Raw genomic sequence first — 20951 nt, forward strand, 5'->3', positions numbered from 1 at the left:
TCTTCATGAACTTCATATTTAGAAGCACCTCGTAACTCAGATATCTTATTTTAAATCTCAACCGGATCAAGCGTAATGGGGTCAGTTGGGGGGGGGGGACCGGAAATCTTAGAAAACACTTAAAGCGGTGAGATCAGGATGAAACTGGATGGGAAGAATAGAAACCTGTCTAAGATACGTGACTGACATAACTAGACCGGATCTGCTCTCTTAGGTGGAATTGGGAGGGGGGGGGGGTAATTTTGAAAATTGAGGTATCATTATTGAATTATTATTATTATTAAATTGAGTATAACTTACGAAAGGGTGACCAGATCTTAATGAAATTTGATATCTAGAAGGCTCTTGTGCTTTAAAGTTCTAATTTCATATTCCGAACAGATCCTGTGACATTCGGGGAGTAGGAGAGGGAAACCGGAATTCTTGGAAAACATGAAAATTGGGGTATTTTTATCTTACGAATTCATGATCGGATCGTAATGAAATTTGATTTTTAGAAGGAATTCATGTCTCAGAGCTCTTATTTCAAATCCCGACCAGATCTTTTGATATTGGAGGAGTTGGAGGGGGAAATCTTGGAAAAACACTTGGAGTGGAGGAATCGGGATGAAGATTCGTTGATAGAATAAACAAATGTCCTTGATACGTGATTGACAGAATCGTACTGGATTTGCTCTCTTTGGGGGAGTTGGGGGGAGGGGTTCAGTGATTTGGTGAGTTCGGTGTTCTGGACGTGCTAGGGCGATGATAATTGGTATGCGTGTCAGGGAGCTGCACAATTTGACTTGATAAAGTCGTTTTCCCAGATTCGACCATCTGGGGGGCAAAAGGGAGAGGAAAAATTAGAAAAAATTAGGTATTTATAACTTACGATTGGGTGATCGGATCTTAATGAATTTTGATATTTAGAAGGACTTTGTGACTCAAAGCTCTTATTTTAAATCTTGACCGGTATTAAGCCTCTTATTTTCCTTTTTAAATCAATCTATTGATTCATAGAATTTTGTTAGAGCTCATACCATATGATCTTTTGGCTCTTAGCTCTTCTCGCCTCGTCACAAGTGCCAAATGAGCTCTTAGCTCTTGTCCATCACTATTACGGTTAGCTAAAGCATAGTCTTTGAAAAAATTACAATATTCTCAATAAAGTATTAGTTTCTTATTAAAAGCTTTTGCTATGCCTTCAAGAGTGATGTCATCATGTGTTGGTCTGATCCCACCCGAAGTTATTACATACTGGAATCGTTGAGAAAGGTCATTAACTTCACTTGCAATCTCGTCTATGTCATAACTTATAGTGGATATCTTTCCAACTTTTACACCAAGTTTATACAATCTTAGAAACAAAAAGTGGGAATTGGTGTCTTGGGTTTGACCCTTTAAGATTTCATCACTAATAACAATGGTGCCAACTGTATTTTTTGATGACATCATAGTTCTCTTAGGAAGAAGTTTGGGGCTTTTCAAGTGGAGTTTTAGCCCATTCAATAGCATCTAAAAAAGAAAAACGAGCTTAATTTTTAAACTGAAAGGTTAACACAGCTTTTTATTCCTCAAGCACATTCTCAGCAGTAAAGCAGAAGATAATATTGAATGGATAAAACAGATGTCACTAGTTTAGACAACTATCTCACATTTTGAATATTCTAATTAGCCCATTGAATAGCATCTATGAAAAGAAAGACGAGCTTAATTTTTAAAATGAAAAGTCAACACAGCTTTTTATTCCTCAAGCACATCCTCAGCAGTAATGCCGGAGATAAGATTGAATGGATGAAACAGTTATTTCACCATCTTTTACCTTTGATCAGAAAAATTATAATTATTGCAATCCCAAAAATCATATTCAAGTTCCTTTTACTCCTTGTGTAAGGCCAAATTTTAATCCTTTAACTACGAGTCAAATTGTGTGTAATAAGTTACCCGAATCAGCTCGAAGGCTCCACTCATTTGCTGTGTTCCAGTTATTTTTTAATTCTTTGGCTTCTTAGAAGTTAATATATATATATATATATATATATATATATATATATATATATATATATATATATATATAATATATATATATATATATATATATATATATATATATATATATATAATAAGTTGTCTGTGTGTGGATCTGTGGATGGATCAGGTGACGTCATGGAAAAAACTAAAAAAAGGCAAAAACTACAAAAAAACTAAAAACTAATAAAAAAAAACAAAAAGGCTAAAAAACTAAAAAAACTAAAAAAAACTAAAAACTAAAAAAAAACTAAAAAAAAGGAAAAAACTGAAAAATAGAAGAGAAAAAGAAAACTAATAAAATTTTAGGCTAAAAAAGGTAAAAAACTAAAAACTAAAAAAAAAACTGAAAAAACTAAAAAAAGGCAAAAACTACAAAAAAACTAAAAACTAATAAAAAAAAATAAAAAGGCTAAAAAACTAAAAAAACTAAAAAAAACTAAAAAAAGGTAAAAAACTAAAAAAAACTAAAAACTAAAAAAAAAACTAAAAAAAAGGAAAAAACTGAAAAATAGAAGAGAAAAAGAAAACTAATAAAATTAAGAATAAAAATAAAAAAAAATAAAAAAGATAAAAACTAAAAAAAAAGTAAAAAGAAAAACGAAAAAAAACTAAAAAAGCTAAAAAAAAAGGTAAAAACCAATAAAAAACTAAAAAGAAAAAAAAGAAAAAAACTAAAAAAAATTTTCATCTAAAAAACTAAAAAAAACTAAAAAAGGTAAGAACTAAAAAAGAAAAAAATAAATGACGGCACTCAAAGAGAAAGCGACCGGGACAAAAGGAATGTTCGATTAGCAATCAACAAAGCACCGGGACACGGAGTATAAATGACGACCAGGACATAAGTAAAAAAAAAAAACTAAAAAAACTAAAAAGAAGGTAAAAACTACAAAAAAACTAAAAAGAAAAAAAAACCTAAAAACTAATAAAAAACTAAAAAATCTATAAATCTAAATAAACTAAAAAAGAAAAAAAATAAAAAAGGAAAAAAATAAAGGAGAAAAACAAAACTAAAAAACGAATGTATATACAGACCGGGACACCGGGATACAAATGACGACCGGGACACAGGGAATATAAATGACCATACATAAGCCATAATGATCAGGACATAAGTAAAAAATATAAATGACGACCGGGACACAGGGATACAACTACAACGGGGACGCCGGGGGGCACAGGGGGATAAAAATGACGACCGGGACACCGGGACAGGGAATGGTCGATTAGCAATCACCATCAACAAAGCTCAAGGGCAATCATTAGAATCATGAGGTATAGATCTGAATACGGATTGTTTTCCCATGGACCATTATATGTTGCATGTTCAAGAGTCGGTAAACCTGACAATCTATTTATATGCACAGACATATATATAAAAATAAGTTGTCTGTGTGTGGATCTGTGGATGGATCAGGTGACGTCATGTAAAAAACTAAAAAAAGGCAAAAACTACAAAAAAACTAAAAACTAATAAAAAAAAAAACAAAAAGGCTAAAAAACTAAAAAAACTAAAAAAAACTAAAAACTAAAAAAAAACTAAAAAAAAGGAAAAAACTGAAAAATAGAAGAGAAAAAGAAAACTAATAAAATTTTAGGCTAAAAAAGGTAAAAAACTAAAAACTAAAAAAAAAACTGAAAAAACTAAAAAAAGGCAAAAACTACAAAAAAACTAAAAACTAATAAAAAAAAAATAAAAAGGCTAAAAAACTAAAAAAACTAAAAAAAACTAAAAAAAGGTAAAAAACTAAAAAAAACTAAAAACTAAAAAAAAAAACTAAAAAAAAGGAAAAAACTGAAAAATAGAAGAGAAAAAGAAAACTAATAAAATTAAGAATAAAAATAAAAAAAAAAAATAAAAAAGATAAAAACTAAAAAAAAAAGTAAAAAGAAAAAACGAAAAAAAAACTAAAAAAGCTAAAAAAAAAAGGTAAAAACCAATAAAAAACTAAAAAGAAAAAAAAGAAAAAAAACTAAAAAAAATTTTCATCTAAAAAACTAAAAAAAACTAAAAAAGGTAAGAACTAAAAAAGAAAAAAATAAATGACGACACTCAAAGAGAAAGCGACCGGGACAAAAGGAATGTTCGATTAGCAATCAACAAAGCACCGGGACACGGAGTATAAATGACGACCAGGACATAAGTAAAAAAAAACTAAAAAAACTAAAAAGAAGGTAAAAACTACAAAAAAACTAAAAAGAAAAAAAAAACCTAAAAACTAATAAAAAACTAAAAAATCTAAAAATCTAAATAAACTAAAAAAGAAAAAAAATAAAAAAGGAAAAAATAAAGGAGAAAAACAAAACTAAAAAACGAATGTATATACAGACCGGGACACCGGGATACAAATGACGACCGGGACACAGGGAATATAAATGACCATACATAAGCCATAATGATCAAGACATAAGTAAAAAATATAAATGACGACCGGGACACAGGGACACAACTACAACGGGGACGCCGGGGGGCACAGGGGGATATAAATGACGACCGGGACACCGGGACAGGGAATGGTCGATTAGCAATCACCATCAACAAAGCTCAAGGGCAATCATTAGAATCATGAGGTATAGATCTGAATACGGATTGTTTTCCCATGGACCATTATATGTTGCATGTTCAAGAGTCGGTAAACCTGACAATCTATTTATATGCACAGACAATGGGACAGCAAAGAATGTTGTATATTCGCAAGTTTTACGTAGTTAAAAACATATATATAATATATCTATCTATATTCACAGGTGGGACATAGGGACACAACTACAATGGCGCGTAACTAATATGGCGCGTAAAGACTTACGCGCGCGGGGGGGCTTGGGGGGGCGCGATGCGCCCCCACCAACCAGGTATGACGACACTCAAAGAGAAAGCGACCGGGACAAAAGGAATGTTCGATTAGCAATCAACAAAGCACCGGGACACAGGGAGTATAAATGACGACCAGGACATAAGTAAAAAAAAAACTAAAAAAACTAAAAAGAAGGTAAAAACTACAAAAAAACTAAAAAGAAAAAAAAAACTAAAAACTAATAAAAAAACTAAAAAATCTAAAAATCTAAATAAACTAAAAAAGAAAAAAAATAAAAAAGGAAAAAAATAAAGGAGAAAAACAAAACTAAAAAACGAATGTATATACAGACCGGGACACCGGGATACAAATGACGACCGGGACACAGGGAATATAAATGACCATACATAAGCCATAATGACCAGGACATAAGTAAAAAATATAAATGACGACCGGGACACAGGGACACAACTACAACGGGGACGCCGGGGGGCACAGGGGGATATAAATGACGACCGGGACACCGGGACAGGGAATGTTCGATTAGCAATCACCATCAACAAAGCTCAAGGGTAATCATTAGAATCATGAGGTATAGATCTGAATACGGATTGTTTTCCCATGGACCATTATATGTTGCATGTTCAAGAGTCGGTAAACCTGACAATCTATTTATATGCACAGACAATGGGACAGCAAAGAATGTTGTATATTCGCAAGTTTTACGTAGTTAAAAACATATATATAATATATCTATCTATATTCACAGGTGGGACATAGGGACACAACTACAATGGCGCGTAACTAATATGGCGCGTAACGACTTACGCGCGCGGGGGGGCTTGGGGAGGGGCGCGAAGCGCCCCCACCAACTAGGTGTTGGGGTGGCGCGAAGCGCCACCCCAACAGCTAGTATATATATATATATGTATATATATATATAAATCTGAGCTATATGACTCTGTAGGCTCAAGAAGATTCGACCCAGCTCTAAATGGGTACCTGGAGAAATCTGGGTGAAAACACGAGAAGCGTTGAATGATTTACCCCCAAAAACACATTGCACTCCCAGCCGAAGGCAGAGAATCAGCAAGTCGATACCTGCTGACCCCTTCTGGATAAGTACCCCTAACTTGTATTGTATAGCACCATGATTTCAAAAAATTTTTCTGGCATTTTCATTCTTCAGAGATAATTCTCTAATAGCCTACCATTTGATATAAACTATGCTTAAATAGTGGATAAGCCGGTCAATTCAAGTAATAAGGATTAAAATGTGAAGAAATTTACATCTTTCTGCTTAGTCACTTTTGGCTTGAATTAAAGCTATAGAAATCTAACTAAAAAATAGTAAACTCAGAAAAACTTTTTCGAATAATGAAGGTAAATTTGATTAACTATTAAGAAAAAGAGAAAATAGTTAGGCCACCTTAGTCTTAGCCCCTTAACAAAGTGGCGTGTTAACATGGAAGTTCACAGATTTTAAGGTATGAACTTAAATTAAAGGAAATTCTGGCATTCAATAAAAAAGGTAAGAAATGAAATTAAGAAATTATAAGCTTAATTCCATATGCAATATTATGCAGTATCTTTTTTTCTAAATTGATAAATAACTAGATGGTAAGTTATTACAGGTGAAAGAAATGTTCAAAAAACATGATAATCAAATATTATTGGTGTCAGTTTAGGTGGATTTCTTATTATATTCTACGAAATCTAATTAAAAAGACGAGCTTGAACCACTAAAAATATTTAAATTGCTAAGAGTTCTAGACAACCTATTCATGATGAAGTAGCACAGTGACAAAAGAAGAAAATAAATCTTAATTAAAAAAAAATAAAAATATGTAATTTTGGGGCATGAAGCAACAGTTTTAGGCCAAATAGTGTGATAGCTCTCAGAGAGCAAAATGATTCAGAATTATGTAACTTTGCGGAAGTTTATTTGAAAAACTTTTCGTTGTAAATGGTGCTTCCCCTTACAGTGGTGCTTGGCTTAAACGAAGTAAAGAAAATAACAGTTGTAACTAAAAACAGTGTCACTGGTTTTCTCACTTATACCGATTCATTTCTTAAATGACCAAAAGTAAAAATATCACTTTTTTGGATGTAATATTCTTTCATTAGTTTGAGGGAGAAAATTCTGGTAATAACACAGATGAACTGCAAATGACATTAGTGCTCGGGCTTATGTTTCAGAATAATAAGACATAGTCAAATTAACGAATTAGTTTTTTTGTAGCTCTTTTCATATAATTTTTTAAATATTTTTGTGCTAATATATTTTAAATGGGAAACAGATAAAATAATAGCAATATAATCAGATTTGAAATACATAAAAGAAAAAATGCAATTTCTCTGTCCGTTATTAAATAAAAAAAAACTAATTTTTTTAGCTGAAAGTAAGGAGCGACATTAAAACTTAAAACAAACAGAAATTACTCCGTATATGAAATAAGTTGTCCCCTCCGCATTCCTTCGCTCGTTACGCTAAAGTTTGACTCTTTGCCACAATTCTACTTTTTAAAACAATTAAAAGCTTTAGCGTAAAGAGCGAGGCGTTGAGAAGGGGACAACCCCTTTCATATACGGAGTAATTTCTGTTCGTTTTAAGTTTTAATGTCACTCCTTACTTTCAGCTAAAAAAATTGTTTGTTTTTTTTATTTCATTTCTGAACGTTTTTGAATTAATGCATGTTTGGGTTTGGCTCTCCGCACATAAATTATTAAAATGAAATTTGTATATTAATTCTTTTTTTGGCTAAATGGCTTTCTCTTAGATTTGATCAGACGATTTTGAGAAATAAGGGGTGGAGAAGGAGGCCTAGTTGACCTCCAATTTTTCGGTTACTTAAAAAGGCAACTAGAACTTTTAATATTTAACGAACGTTTTTATTAGTCAAAAATATACGTAACTTGAGAATTAACTTACGTAACAAACTTTCATAACCTTAAATTTTATTATGTATACGAGGGGGCTTGTACCCTCGTTAATGCCTCACTCTTTACACTAAATCGTAAGTTTTGTCCCAATTCTTTAAGAATGACCCCTGAATCAGAAAGGCCGTAGAATAAATAGTTGAAAATACTAAAAATACTTTAGTATAAAGAGCAAGGTATTTATCTCCTCCTAAATACCTCGCTCTTTATGCTAAAGTATTTTTAGAACCCCTCATAGGCGTAATAATCTCTGTTCGTTTTAAGTTTCAATGCTGCTTCTTCCTTTCATTTGAAAAAAAAAACGTTTTCATGTTTATTTTTAATTGTTTTCTTATAGTAATGCTAGAGAATCCTTTGCCCTTGTCATTGAATTTTTCTTCCCCCAAGACAGATTCCTCCAAGGAAAGATCCTCCAGCATAGCCCCCTCTCCTCAGCCCCACCCCTAAACAAAATAAAATCCCCCTGAAAACGTCTCTACACTTCCCAATAACCATTACTATATGTAAACACTGGTCAAAGTTTGTAACTTGCAGCCCCTCCCCCAGGGATTGTGGGGGAGTAAGCCATCCCCAAGGACATAGTTATTATGGTTTTTGACTATGCTGAACGAAATGGCTATCTCAAAATTTCGATCCGTTGACTTTGGGAAAAAAATGAGCCTGGGAGGGGGCCTAGATGCCCTCAAATTTTTTTGGTCACTTAAAAAGGGCACTAGAACTTTTCATTTCCGTTAGAATGAACCCTATTGCGACATTCTAGGACCATTTGGTCGATACGATGAACCCTGGAAAAAAAATAAAAAATAAAATAAACACGCACCCGTGATTTGTCTTCTGGCAAAAAATACAAAATTCCACATTTTTGTAGAAAGGAGTTTGAAACTTCTACAGTAGGGTTCTCTGATACACTGAATCTGATGGTGTCATTTTCGTTCAGATCCTACGACTTGTAGGGGATGTTTCCCCCTATTTTCCTAAATAAGGCAAATTTTCTCAGGTCATAACTTTTGATCGGTAAAACTAAACTTGATGAAACTTATTTATTTAAAATCAGCATTAAAATGCGATTCTTTTGATGTAGGTTTTGATATCAAAATTCAATTTTTTAGAGTTTTGGTTACTATTTAGCCGGGTCGCTCCTTACTACAGTTCGTTACCACGATAGAATTAAAAGAATAAAACAACGCGGATATTTCACCTGTATAAAACAAGGCGTCTTCAGCACAAGATAGAAAATTAAAAGAAGACTAATCTAAAAACAAATAAAAAACCACCACCAGATATAATAAATACAATTGTCGCTACTTATCCACGTAGGGAAAAGCAGCTATTCGAGTTACTTCAATGAGTATCAAAGAACAACTGAGGAAAAATTTATGAAAATTGAAACTTAGTTAATTATTCTGTTGCAAAATAATCCTCTTGTAAGCTAACATTGAAGCAACTCTTTTTGGTCTAGTGAGTAATCTTGTCCCCTGGTGATTGTGTAAAATTTTAATTCCCCCATCGACTATTGGTTCATTTTTTAAAAGAATATCATAAATTGGGTCAATATTTAAATTCCCTGTGTCTCTATTTATTGAAATATTAGCAAATATATGTTTTTTAATTTCTATAGCTTCCATCGCCCACTGAGAAAAACCTCTCTCATTAGAAATAGCTGTAGCTTCATCAAATTGTACAAAATGTTCAGGATAAAAGAAAGTATGTTCAGCTAGAGCCGAAAAAAAAGTTTTGGGGGGCTTTCTTAGTTGTAGGGTTTTTCCATTGAGTTGCGATGCTCAATAAATCTTTCAGTAAATTGTTAGTGAGTTCTACCAATATAAAACTTTCCACAGGAACAAGGAATTTTATATACCCCACTAACTAAATCTCCCCGGGTTAAATCCTTCCCAGAATTAAGAAAACTACCTAATGGTCTCACTGATTGGAAACAAGTATTAATGTTATGTTTACCTAAAATTCTTTTAAGCATCTCCCCCAAAGTAGGTACATAAGGTAAAGAAATGAAAGGTTTCGGTAAATTTAATTCTGTGCAGTTTGAAACCCTAATAACCCTATTGTTGTGTTTAATGCGTCTATTTTTATTATTTTATCAATGAATTTGTTCGGGTAGCTATTACAAAATAAAACATTCCTCAAATATAACAATTCAGAATCTAAAAACTCCCGGGAACAAATTCTGAAAGCTCTATCCACCAGTGCAGTCACAACCCCTCGTTTCACTGAGATAGGGTGGAAAGAGTGAAAGTTCAAATACCTATCACTGTGGTTAGGCTTTCTATAAACTGAAAAAAGTAAATGAAACTCACTTTTAATCAGTAAGATATCCAGAAAAGGTAGTTTATCACTTTCTTCAAACTCCACTGTAAATATTACGTTTTTGTCAAAACTTTTTAAATGTTTATGGAAAAGGTCTAAAGACTCTAACCGTGTTCCCAAATGCAGACCACGTCATCCATGAATCTGCCCCAGAAACAAGGAGAGAGCCTAAAACTGTGTATGGCGGAAGTTTCAATAGATTCCATGAAGAGATTTGTCAACAGAGGGGAGAGAGATGCCCCCATTGCCAAACCAAACACCTGTTTATAAAATTCATCTCTAAAACCAAAATAAAGAGAATGTTCATTTGCAAGAATAACCAATTTCATTATGACTTCAATCTCCAAACTCGTATCATCTTGTATCAAATCAGAGTGCTTTTGTAACTTAATCCTTAATATATCCTCGCACTTTTTCACGTTACAATTTGAATACATGGACACTACATCAAAACTACAGAGAATTGAATTCTCCTCCAGTGTGAATTTTTTTAACTTATTAGTAAGATCAGTGGTATTTTGTATATATGATTTTTGTGTTCCTAAGAGTGGACGCAATACCACCGACAACCACTTTCCTAATTTTGCCACTGGTGATGAAAAAGTTGATACAATTGGACGGAGGGGGGCTCCCGTCTTATGAATTTTGGGTAGACCCTAGATCTTTGGTGCGGAACAAGCTCTTGGATAAAATTTATTATAAAATTGTGGGGTAATGTGTAAATTATTTTTCAGGGACTCCAATTCCTTTCTAATCGAATTTACATATTTATCCGTAGGATCGAAATCCAATTTCTTGTAAAAATTGGTATCTGAAATGGATGTATTCATTTTACGATCATAATTATCGGTGTCCATAGTTACAATAGTATTGCCTTTATCTGCCCTAGTGATAGTAAGGGTCTTATCCTTTTTCAAATCAGAAAGTATTTTAATGTCATTTTTCGTTATATCATTATCAATTTTTTTCTTGTTAAAAGTCTCAAGTTTCCTTACGATTTCAGCTCCAAGTTCTTGAGGAGCTTCGACTTTATCAATAGAAGCCATAATTTCTGACTCTATCTTAGAAATTATTTTTGAATAAGAAATTGGAGTTGTAAAACAGAATCTAAAACCCTTCGACAAAACTGCCTCTTGTTGACTACTAAGAGTTTTAAACGACAAATTCTTAGTGGCAGGACCCAGACAAAAACGAGGATAAAAAGTATCCGAATTCTAGAACTTTTCAAACAAAAGGCTATTGAACTTGTCGACCAAAGGAACCTTTGACAAATAGAAATCATGGTGGAAAGATCTAACGGTCATTTCCTTAATCCTCAGAAAAATGTCAAATGGAAGGTTATTCCTCAAAAACTTTTCGACAAAATTTAAGTCTTTAGACAACTTAAAACGTTTTTGTTTTTGCTCGGAAGTCATGTGATTTAAAGCCATGAGGCTTAATTTGTTTTTTAATTTTGATTTCCAGTACCAAAATGGGTATTGATTCTATAAGATTTAGGAATCACTGATTCCTTCTTGCAATTTTCTAAGAAAATTTGCTGATTTAACAAATTTGCATGTTTTTTAACCAAAGAAAAATAATAATTGACAGAAGCGGCTAATTGCTACCCGTAAGCTTGATGAATGAAAGTTCTTAAGCCGAACTGGCCAGACATGACAATAAACAATCAATAGAGATAAAACTCTACAAAAAGAAAACTTCAAACGAGACGACGGCCAGTGGAATTAAAAGACTGAAACAACGCGGATATTTCGCCTGTATAAAACAAGGCGTCTTCAGCACAAGATAGAAAATTAAAAGAAAACTAATCTAAAAACAAATAAAAAACCACCACCAAATATAATAAATACAATTGTCGCTACTTATCCACGTAGGGAAAAGCAGCTATTCTAATTACTTCGATGAGAATCAAAGAGCAACTGAGGAAAAATTTATGAAAATTGAAACTTAGTTAATTATTCTGTAGCGAAATAATCTTCTTGTAAGCTAACATTGAAGCAACTCTTTTTGGTTTAGTGGGTAATCGTGTCCCCTGGTGACTGTGTAAAATTTTAATTCCCCCATCGACTATTGGTTCAACCATTTTCGACAACCACGAAAGTGGTTGTCGGTGGCATTGCATCCACTCTTAGGAACACAAAAATCATATATACAAAATTCCACTGATCTTACTAATAAGTTAAAAAATTTCACACTGGAGGAGAATTCAATTCTCTGTAGTTTTGATGTAGTGTCCATGTATTCAAATTGTAACGTGAAAAAGTGTGAGGATATATTAAGGATTAAATTACAAAAGCACTTTGATTTGATACAAGATGATACGAGTTTGGAGACTGAAGTCATTATGAAATTGGTTATTCTTGCAAATGAACATTCTCTTTATTTTGGTTTTAGAGATGAATTTTATAAACAGGTGTTTGGTTTGGCTATGGGGGCATCTCTCTCTCCCTCTGTTGGGAAATCTCTTCATGGAATCTATTGAAACTTCCGCCATACACAGTTTTAGGCTCTGTCCTTGTTTCTGGGGCAGATTTATGGATGATGTGGTCTGCATTTGGAAACACGGTTTAGAGTCTTTAGACCTTCTCCATAAACATTTAAATAGTTTTGACAAAAACGAAAATTTACAGTGGAGTTTGAAGAAAGTGATAAACTACCTTTTCTGGATATCTTACTGATTAAAATGAGTTCCATTTACTTTCTTCAGTTTATAGAAAGCCAACCCACAGTGATAGGTATTTGAACTTTCACTCTTGCCACCCTATCTCAGTGAAACGAGGGGTTGTGATTGCACTGGTGGATAGAGCTTTCAGAATTTGTTCCCGGGAGTTTTTAGATTCTGAATTGTTATATTTGAGGGATGTTTTATTTTGTAATAGCTACTCGATTAAATTCATTGATAAAATAATAAAAAATAGACGCATTAAACACAACAATAGGGTTATTGGGTTTTCAAAGTGCACAGAATTAAATTTACCGAAACGTTTCATTTCTTTACCTTAAGCACCTACTTTGGGGGAGATTCTTAAAAGAATTTTAGTCGACCCAGCTTTAAATGGGTACCTGGAGAAATCTGGGGAAGGTAAACAGGAAGGGTATGCGAAAGCACAGGATGGTTGGCCCCCAACCCCCCATTGCACTTCCTGGCTGAAGGGCCAAGAAACGGAGATCAGCACCGCCGGTAGGGACTGTAAAGTCTAATGCCGTATCCTTTACCTTTACCTTATATAAAGTCCTTGTTCCTGTGGAAAGTTTTATATTGGTAGAACTCACTAACAATTTACTGAAAGATTTATTGGGCATCGCAACTCAATAGAAAAAACCCTACAGCTAAGAAAGCCTCCCAAAACTTTTGTTTCGGCTCTAGCTGAACATATTATCTTTTATCCTGAACATTTTATACAATTTGATGAGGCTACAGCTATTTCTAATGATAGAGGTTTTTCTCAGTGGGTGAGGGAGGCTATACAAATTAAAAAACATATATTTGCTAATATTTCAATAAATAGAGACACAGGGAATTTAAATATTGAACCAATTTATGATATTCTTTTAAAAAATTAACCAATAGTCGATGGGGGAATCAAAATTTTACACAATCACCACGGGACAAGATTACTCACTAGACCAAAAAGAGTTGCTTCAATGTTAGCTTACAAGAGGATTATTTTGCAACAGAATAATTAACTAAGTTTCAATTTTCATAAACTTTTCTTCAGTTGCTCTTTGATTCTCATTGAAGTAACTCGAATAGCTGCTTTTCCCTACGTGGATAAGTAGCGACAATTGTATTTATTATATTTGGTGGTGGTTTTTATTTGTTTTTAGATTAGTTTTCTTTTAATTTTCTATCTTGTGCTGAAGACGCCTTGTTTTATACAGGCGAAATATCCGCTTTGTTTTAGTCTTTTAATTCTACTGGCCGTCGTTTTGTTTGAAGTTTTCTTTTTGTAGAGTTTTATCTCTTTTGATTGTTTATTGCAATCGTAATATACGCGCCGTCTATAGTAATATACGCTACCGTCTTGGATCTAGTTTGATTCATATTAAAACGCAGAGGAACAAACTTAGGGTTGATCAAAAAGTGGAAAATTAAAGGAAACAAAAACAAAAATGTGCTAAATTTTTTGAATTATGGAACTTTTAAGTTCAATTGCAAAGAAAGAAAAAAGACTGGAATCTTATATCATCTATGCTTAAATCTATGCATCTATTCATAAATCAATCTATGCTTAAATATTGCTATTCTTTGATCTATATTTAAATTTTAGGAAATATTTTAACTTATTAGACGATTTATAGATGTAAATTTTTCATGCTTCTGTGAAAATATACCTTGTTTTAAAACCTACCTGTCGTTTTATCCTTTTTTTTGTAGTTTGACAGCAATCATTTGCATGTTTAATAAGGAGAAAATAATTTATACAAGTCTCATTGAAGAAGAAGAATAAAAACGAAATGGATTCTGTTTTGTTTAACAGTTTGATTTTAAAAGCAATCCCTTAATACTAGAAATGTGCGTACTATAGGGACCAGTGCTTTATATGTCTCTTGGAAGGATTTTCTAAAGCTCTATTACTTTCCTCCCATTTGTTTGTTGGTAAAGATTTGCCATTCCATTTACTCTGTTTCCAATCAACATAGAATATCGGCTAATGTTCTCTCTCATCGATTCTTTGCACTTTTCTCTATCCCCTCCTATTTTGAATATGAAGGTTTGGAAACTTGTTTCATTTTCACTCAGTCTTCGTTGGACCGTCTTGCTCCCCAGTGTCTCATTTGTTATGTAGTTTTTGTTGACGGAAATGCAGTTTGATTTTGGCCCATCTTGTGTAGGTCTGAGGGGTTCGTTTTCGAAATCTCGATCCTGTCGGAGTGTTCATCGGATTGGAAAGAGATTGGTGATCCAAGGAGTAAGTTTTAATAGTTCCCAAGAAACTTTGCTCTTTCGCTCAAGTTTTTTCAATCCGGAAGCTTTTTTTTTACCAAAATCATCATGTTTGATCTTAGAAAAAATATTCAAATTCATGTTTGACAATACTTCCGTATTTAAACATGTTCCTGGCCATAAACACATGCATCGGCATGGGCATAGAATTCTAGATAGACCTGCTTGTCAAATCCTCTTTTTTGTATAGTATACTTTTAGTTTTAAGAACCAAGGGCCATATTTATGCAAGACCCAACTTGATTTTCTTAAATACCTTTCCTCTAGACAACATTTTTTCTGTTATTATTTTGTTTTCTTTTTTATTATTGTTCCCTTTAGTATATCTGGTATTGTTGTATTTATTAGAAAGATAATAATATGGAACAAAGAAGACGAATTGTCATGTGGTGGTGCAGTGGGTGTCCTGTGGTGGCTGACGCAAGGACTTTAGTAGTCCACAAGCGTCATTAATCCTATACATCCTTACGTTCGTACACAAAAAAGAGACGAATGGATAGAAAAAGAATTGATGCTCTCTAATATTCGATTAAGCCTAACTTCTTCTTTTTATCTGCTCCTTCTCAAATTCAGGTCTGTTTCTTTGTATTGAAGATTGACTCGAAAAGATAAAGCTCACAAAGCAGAAGAAACTTTTTTTACTCCTACCCACTGTTACATACTCAGTTTTGTACCTAACAATACATAGTTAGATAACAAAATTAACACTCGCTCGATCCTTCTAGGGATCTAGGCATACAGATAGTGATTATCTGATAGTACAGATTGAAAATCGTTGTAATTTTACATTTTAAATGAGGCGCTACTTGGCTACCTTTCTGCTATAAGGGTGACAGAAGGGAGGACTAAGTGGAGCTTTCAGATGAATTAGAGACTTAGTTCATTTTGCACCAAGTCTGGGCTTGGCTTGTTTTTGCCAACAATTGTTGTCCAATTTTGTTTTCAAGTACCCTTAATTCGAACGAAATTTCCTGCCGTGGTAGATGGCATGAATTCAGATCCGTGCGACAACGCTCCTTTCTTAGATCTCTAAGTTTTGCTTTTTTTTTCTCTAAGATGTTTTGCTGGTTGGGCCAGGGAAACGTTGCCCATTTTGAACGTTTTTGATTTGTGTCTATCTTTAGTTTGAAACTGGCATCTTGAGATTTCTTGCTAGAATTGTCTACAAAGAAAAGAAAGTTTTGCAGAACAGCTCCATAGACCTCTGTGAGATAAAATGTGAAACTGAGCTTCACCTCATAACTTTAGGCTATGGTGTAAGGAAAATCGAAAACCCCCCTTCTTAAATTCGGGCAAGAATGGTATGCAGCTTTCCAAGATGCAATGTCATATTCACAAATCTGGACTAATGTCCACATTTTGCGTGAAAACTGCAAGGATTTGGAGTTAAAACTTTTTTCTAATAAACCAAAATTAGTGATATCGAAAAAATTTAAAGTGAAATTTGAAACAGAAATGTTGTAGAAATGAAGATAAATATAGACATAATGGAAGCTATAAAATATATTATATAAGAAAAAAGAGATTTTTATCGATACAAAACATCTTCAAAGTGAAAGCTTTGATTACCAAAAATAAGAATTTATTTACTAGAAGCAGGTATTTACGCAGTTTACATAGGGTTCCCACTTTCCCCACAAAATGTCAACGTTTTTAGAAATCTGTGTGCAGTTTTCTATATTTCCACTTAAAATCATTTTTTTTTCGTATTGTTCCTATCCGGTCCTCATTCACTCCGTCTCTTCTAAATATGACTCTCTGAAATTGATCCTGTGGAAACTTTTGTCTTGAATTTTTGAAAGAACAACTGGACAGATTATTTTACGTATTTCTAATATTTATGGATTTCAGGCATCAGAAGGACGTGGAACTGGAGTCGAGAACAATGGAGAATCGAGCTCTGATTATGAAGAAGGGGATGCTACAATCAGTGTAATTCCCCAAAGAAACAAATCACCAATTGTAAGTTATATTTTTATTTCTGTCTGTCCTGCTTCTCCGCTTTTTATTTCTTCTTTTTCAATATGTCCACTTAACTTTGTACTCCAATCCAGGGATGTCAGTATTGGCCTAAATAGTTTTGAGTTCGTATAGTGACTAAGCACCCAGTTATAAGAAATCCCCATTCACTATAAAATGTTTGTGAACTACTTGTTTCAGTGTTGACTCTCTTCATCTTTTGCTTTAGTGCAGCAGCACTGGTTTTGCAAAAAAAAGCTCTAATATCTTCCTGAAGAAATATCCAGTTTCTGTTGTCAGAGTCGAGATGATGAGTTATTGGTCTTATACGAAAAAAGAAAAAAAAGTGTTTTTATTATTATAGTTAAGTTTTCGGTGGAATATGAGGCTTTTGAGTCAGTCTTGGGGGTGGGAAAAATAGCAAATTTCAAAAAGTTGGGGAAACACAATGTAATTGGTCGGTCGAAGATACAAATAACGTGCATTTTTATGTTTTGGGTTTTTTTGTTGGGGGGGGAGGTTGGTTCAATCCTGGGAAACAACTTCACTTTTCATCTCGAAATCTTCAAATGTTTACTATTTTCTCTACATGCTCGCATAATTTGCATAGTCCAAGAATTTTCCTTCTCTAAGAAATGAGCTTTCTCTCAATATAATGAATTTCTGTGCACATGACTGTGTAATAAATTAAACCCATATAAGATTTGCGTGTTGTTTTGTTGATTCCATAGTCCCTGTAACTGTTTAGAAGGTGGGAAAAACTCCTATCTTAAGGTTATTGAAGGGTTACGAGACATCCTCTCTGTAGCTGCCTTCATGATTTCTCCTACTTATACTGCCCCATTTTGTAATGGGGTAAAATCCAATAGATAATGTTGTAAAATCCATTTTGATAATGTAAAATCCAATAGATAATGAACAGTTTAAAATGAATATTCGCGTAGTAGAATAGTTTAAAGAGAACATTGGGTTTGCATCCTAAAAGAGGGATATCCCTTCTCTCAGTAAGCCAGCACCAATGATACAAATGGAATTTTCATATATTATTCCATACTAGCTGTTGGGGTGGCGCTTCGCGCCACCCCAACACCTAGTTGGTGGGGGCGCTTCGCCCCCCCCCCAAGCCCCCCCGCGCGCGTAAGTCGTTACGCGCCATGTTAGTTACGCGCCATTGTAGTTGTGTCCCTATGTCCCACCTGTGAATATAGATAGATATATATATATATATATATATATATATATATATATATATATATATATATATATATATATATATATATATATATATATATATGTTTTTAACTACGTAAAACTTGCGAATATACAACATTCTTTGCTGTCCCATTGTCTGTGCATATAAATAGATTGTCAGGTTTACCCACTCTTGAACATGCAACATATAATGGTCCATGGGAAAACAATCCGTATTCAGATCTATACCTCATGATTCTAATGATTTCCTTGAGCTTTGTTGATGGTGATTGCTAATCGACGATTCCCTGTGTCGCCGTCGTCATTTATATATCCCCGTGTGCCCCCCGGTGTCCCGGTCGTCATTTATATTCCATGTGTTCCGGTCGTCATTTATGTCCCGGTGTCCCAGTCTGTGAATTCTCTTTGAGGGTCCCGGGCGTCATTGATATTCCTTGTGTCCCGGTGTCCCGGTCGTCATTCGTGTCCCGGTGTCCCAGTCTGTATATACATTCGTTTTTGAATTGGTATTTTTTTTTAGGTTTTAGTTTTCTGGCTTTTTTTTTAGTTTTTTTTAGTTATACCTCATGATTCTAATGATTGCCCTTGAGCTTTGTTGATTGGATTGCTAATCGAACATTCTCTGTGTCCCCATCGTCATTTATATATCCCCCTGTGCCCCCGGCGCCCCCGTTGTAGTTGTGTCCCTGTGTCCCGGTCGTCATTTATATTCCCTGTGTCCCGGTCGTCATTTGTATTCCGGTGTCCCAGTCTGTATATACATTCGTTTTTGAAATGGTAAATGATGAAATAAATTTTTGTATTTTTCCCCTTTATTTCTTTTTAGTTTTTTGGTTTTTACATTTTTTTAGTTTTTTTAGTTTTTTTTTCTTTTTTCTTTTTAGTTTTTTTTTATTTTTATTTTTTTAGTTTTGTTTTTCTCCTTTATTTTTCTTTTTGTTTCCTTTTTTTAGTTTTTTTTATTTTTTAGTTTTTTTAGTTTTTTAGCTTTTTTAGTTTTTTTTATTAGTTTTTAGTTTGTTTTTTTCTTTTTAGTTTTTTTGTAGTTTTTACCTTTTTTTTTAGTTTTTTTTTTTACTTATGTCCTGGTCGTCATTTATACTCCCTGTGTCTCGGTCGTCATTTGTGATGGTTTGTTGACGGTGTTTTGTTGATGGTGATTGCTAATTGAACATTCCTTGTGTCCCGGTCGCTTTCTCTTTGAGTGTCCCGGTCGTCATTTATATTCCCTATATGCCGGTGTCCTGGTCATCATTTGTGTCCCAATGTAATTTCGTAATTTCGTCAGTCGAAAACATGACGTCAGTCGACACAGAAACATGACGTCACTTGATCCACAGATCCACAGATCCACAGACAGACAGACAACTTATTTTTATATATATAAATTTAAGAGCTGTTGAAAAGAAGAATGGTCTTAGACGATTTGTCCAATTCGTTGTTATGTGTTGCACAAACGGAAAAGGGGAGATGAGAAAGCTGTACAAAATACAAACAACAATAATCTAATGATTTGAAGTGCTCGGGTTATATACATGACCTGTAAAGACGGCCATTCGGATAGTTTCAAAAACTATGGACGTGAGATAATTTTTTTTCCAAACATTTGTCTTGGTCGACGCTATTTTCAGCTCTAGTCAATTCAACTATCGCACCAATATGCAAAACTATCCAGTCGAGTGGAAACTAGACTGAAGTTTTTCTTTTGTTACCTATAGCTTATTACACAAAAACTAATTTTTTGGTCACCTCATATATCAAAACACAAAACTAGTCACTATTTAACAATAATAATAAAAAATTGGCTTGTTTGGAAAGAATTTATAGAATTGAAGCTTTTATTACCGTTCGGTTATGGAAGTGTTGACGATATATTTTTTTAAATAATTAAGATATTTCAGTAAAACAAAAAGAAAAGAAAGGAAAATTATACAATCGTAATGAAAGTTCTTAAGGTGAACTGGCCAGACATGACAATAAACAATCAATAGAGATAAAACTCTACCAAAAGAAAACTTCAAATGAAACGACGGGCAGTAGAATTAAAAGACTAAAAAAACGCGGATATTTCGCCTGTATAAAACAAGGCGTCTCCAGCACAAGATAGAAAATTAAAATAAAACTAATCTAAAAACATATAAAAAACCACCACCAGATATAATAAATACAATTGTCGCTACTTATCCACGTGGGGAAAAGCAGCTATTCGAGTTACTTCAATGAGAATCGAAGAGCAACTGAGGAAAAATTTATGAAAATTGAAACTTAGTTAATTATTCTGTTGCAAAATAATCCTCCAGTAAGCTAACATTGAAGCAACTCTTTTTGGTCTAGTGGGTAATCTTGTCCCCTGGTGATTGTGTAAAATTTTAATTCCCCCATCGACTATTGGTTCATTTTTTAAAAGAATATCATAAATTGGGTCAATATTTAAACTCCCTGAGTCTCTATTTATTGAAATATTAGCAACAATATGTTTTTTAATTTCTATAGCTTCCTTCGCCCACTGAGAAAAACCTCTATCATTAGAAATAGCTTTAGCCTCATCAAATTGTATAAAATGTTCAGGATAAAAGAAAGTATGTTCAGCTAGAGCCGAAACAAAAGTTTCGGGAGACTTTCTTAGTTGTAGGGTTTTTTCCATTGAGTTGCGATGCTCAATAAATCTTTCAGTAAATTGTTAGTGAGTTCTACCAATATAAAACTTTCCACAGGAACAACGAATTTTATATACCCCACTAACTAAATCTCCCCGGGTTAAATCCTTC

The 20951-nt window shown here is 33.5% G+C and overlaps 1 protein-coding gene across 1 annotated transcript in view; it reads left to right on the plus strand.

The window, feature by feature from the left end:
• Positions 1-20951, plus strand: part of LOC136043558 (oxysterol-binding protein 1-like) — a 109210-nt gene that overhangs the window by 18339 nt on the left and 69920 nt on the right. The window contains exon 2 of the mRNA XM_065728476.1: positions 16864-16974. Coding sequence (XP_065584548.1) covers positions 16864-16974 — 111 coding nt within the window. The remainder of the gene's footprint in view (positions 1-16863; positions 16975-20951) is intronic.

Source organism: Artemia franciscana, chromosome 2, assembly GCF_032884065.1.
Source record: "Artemia franciscana chromosome 2, ASM3288406v1, whole genome shotgun sequence".
Lineage (NCBI taxonomy): Eukaryota > Metazoa > Arthropoda > Branchiopoda > Anostraca > Artemiidae > Artemia > Artemia franciscana.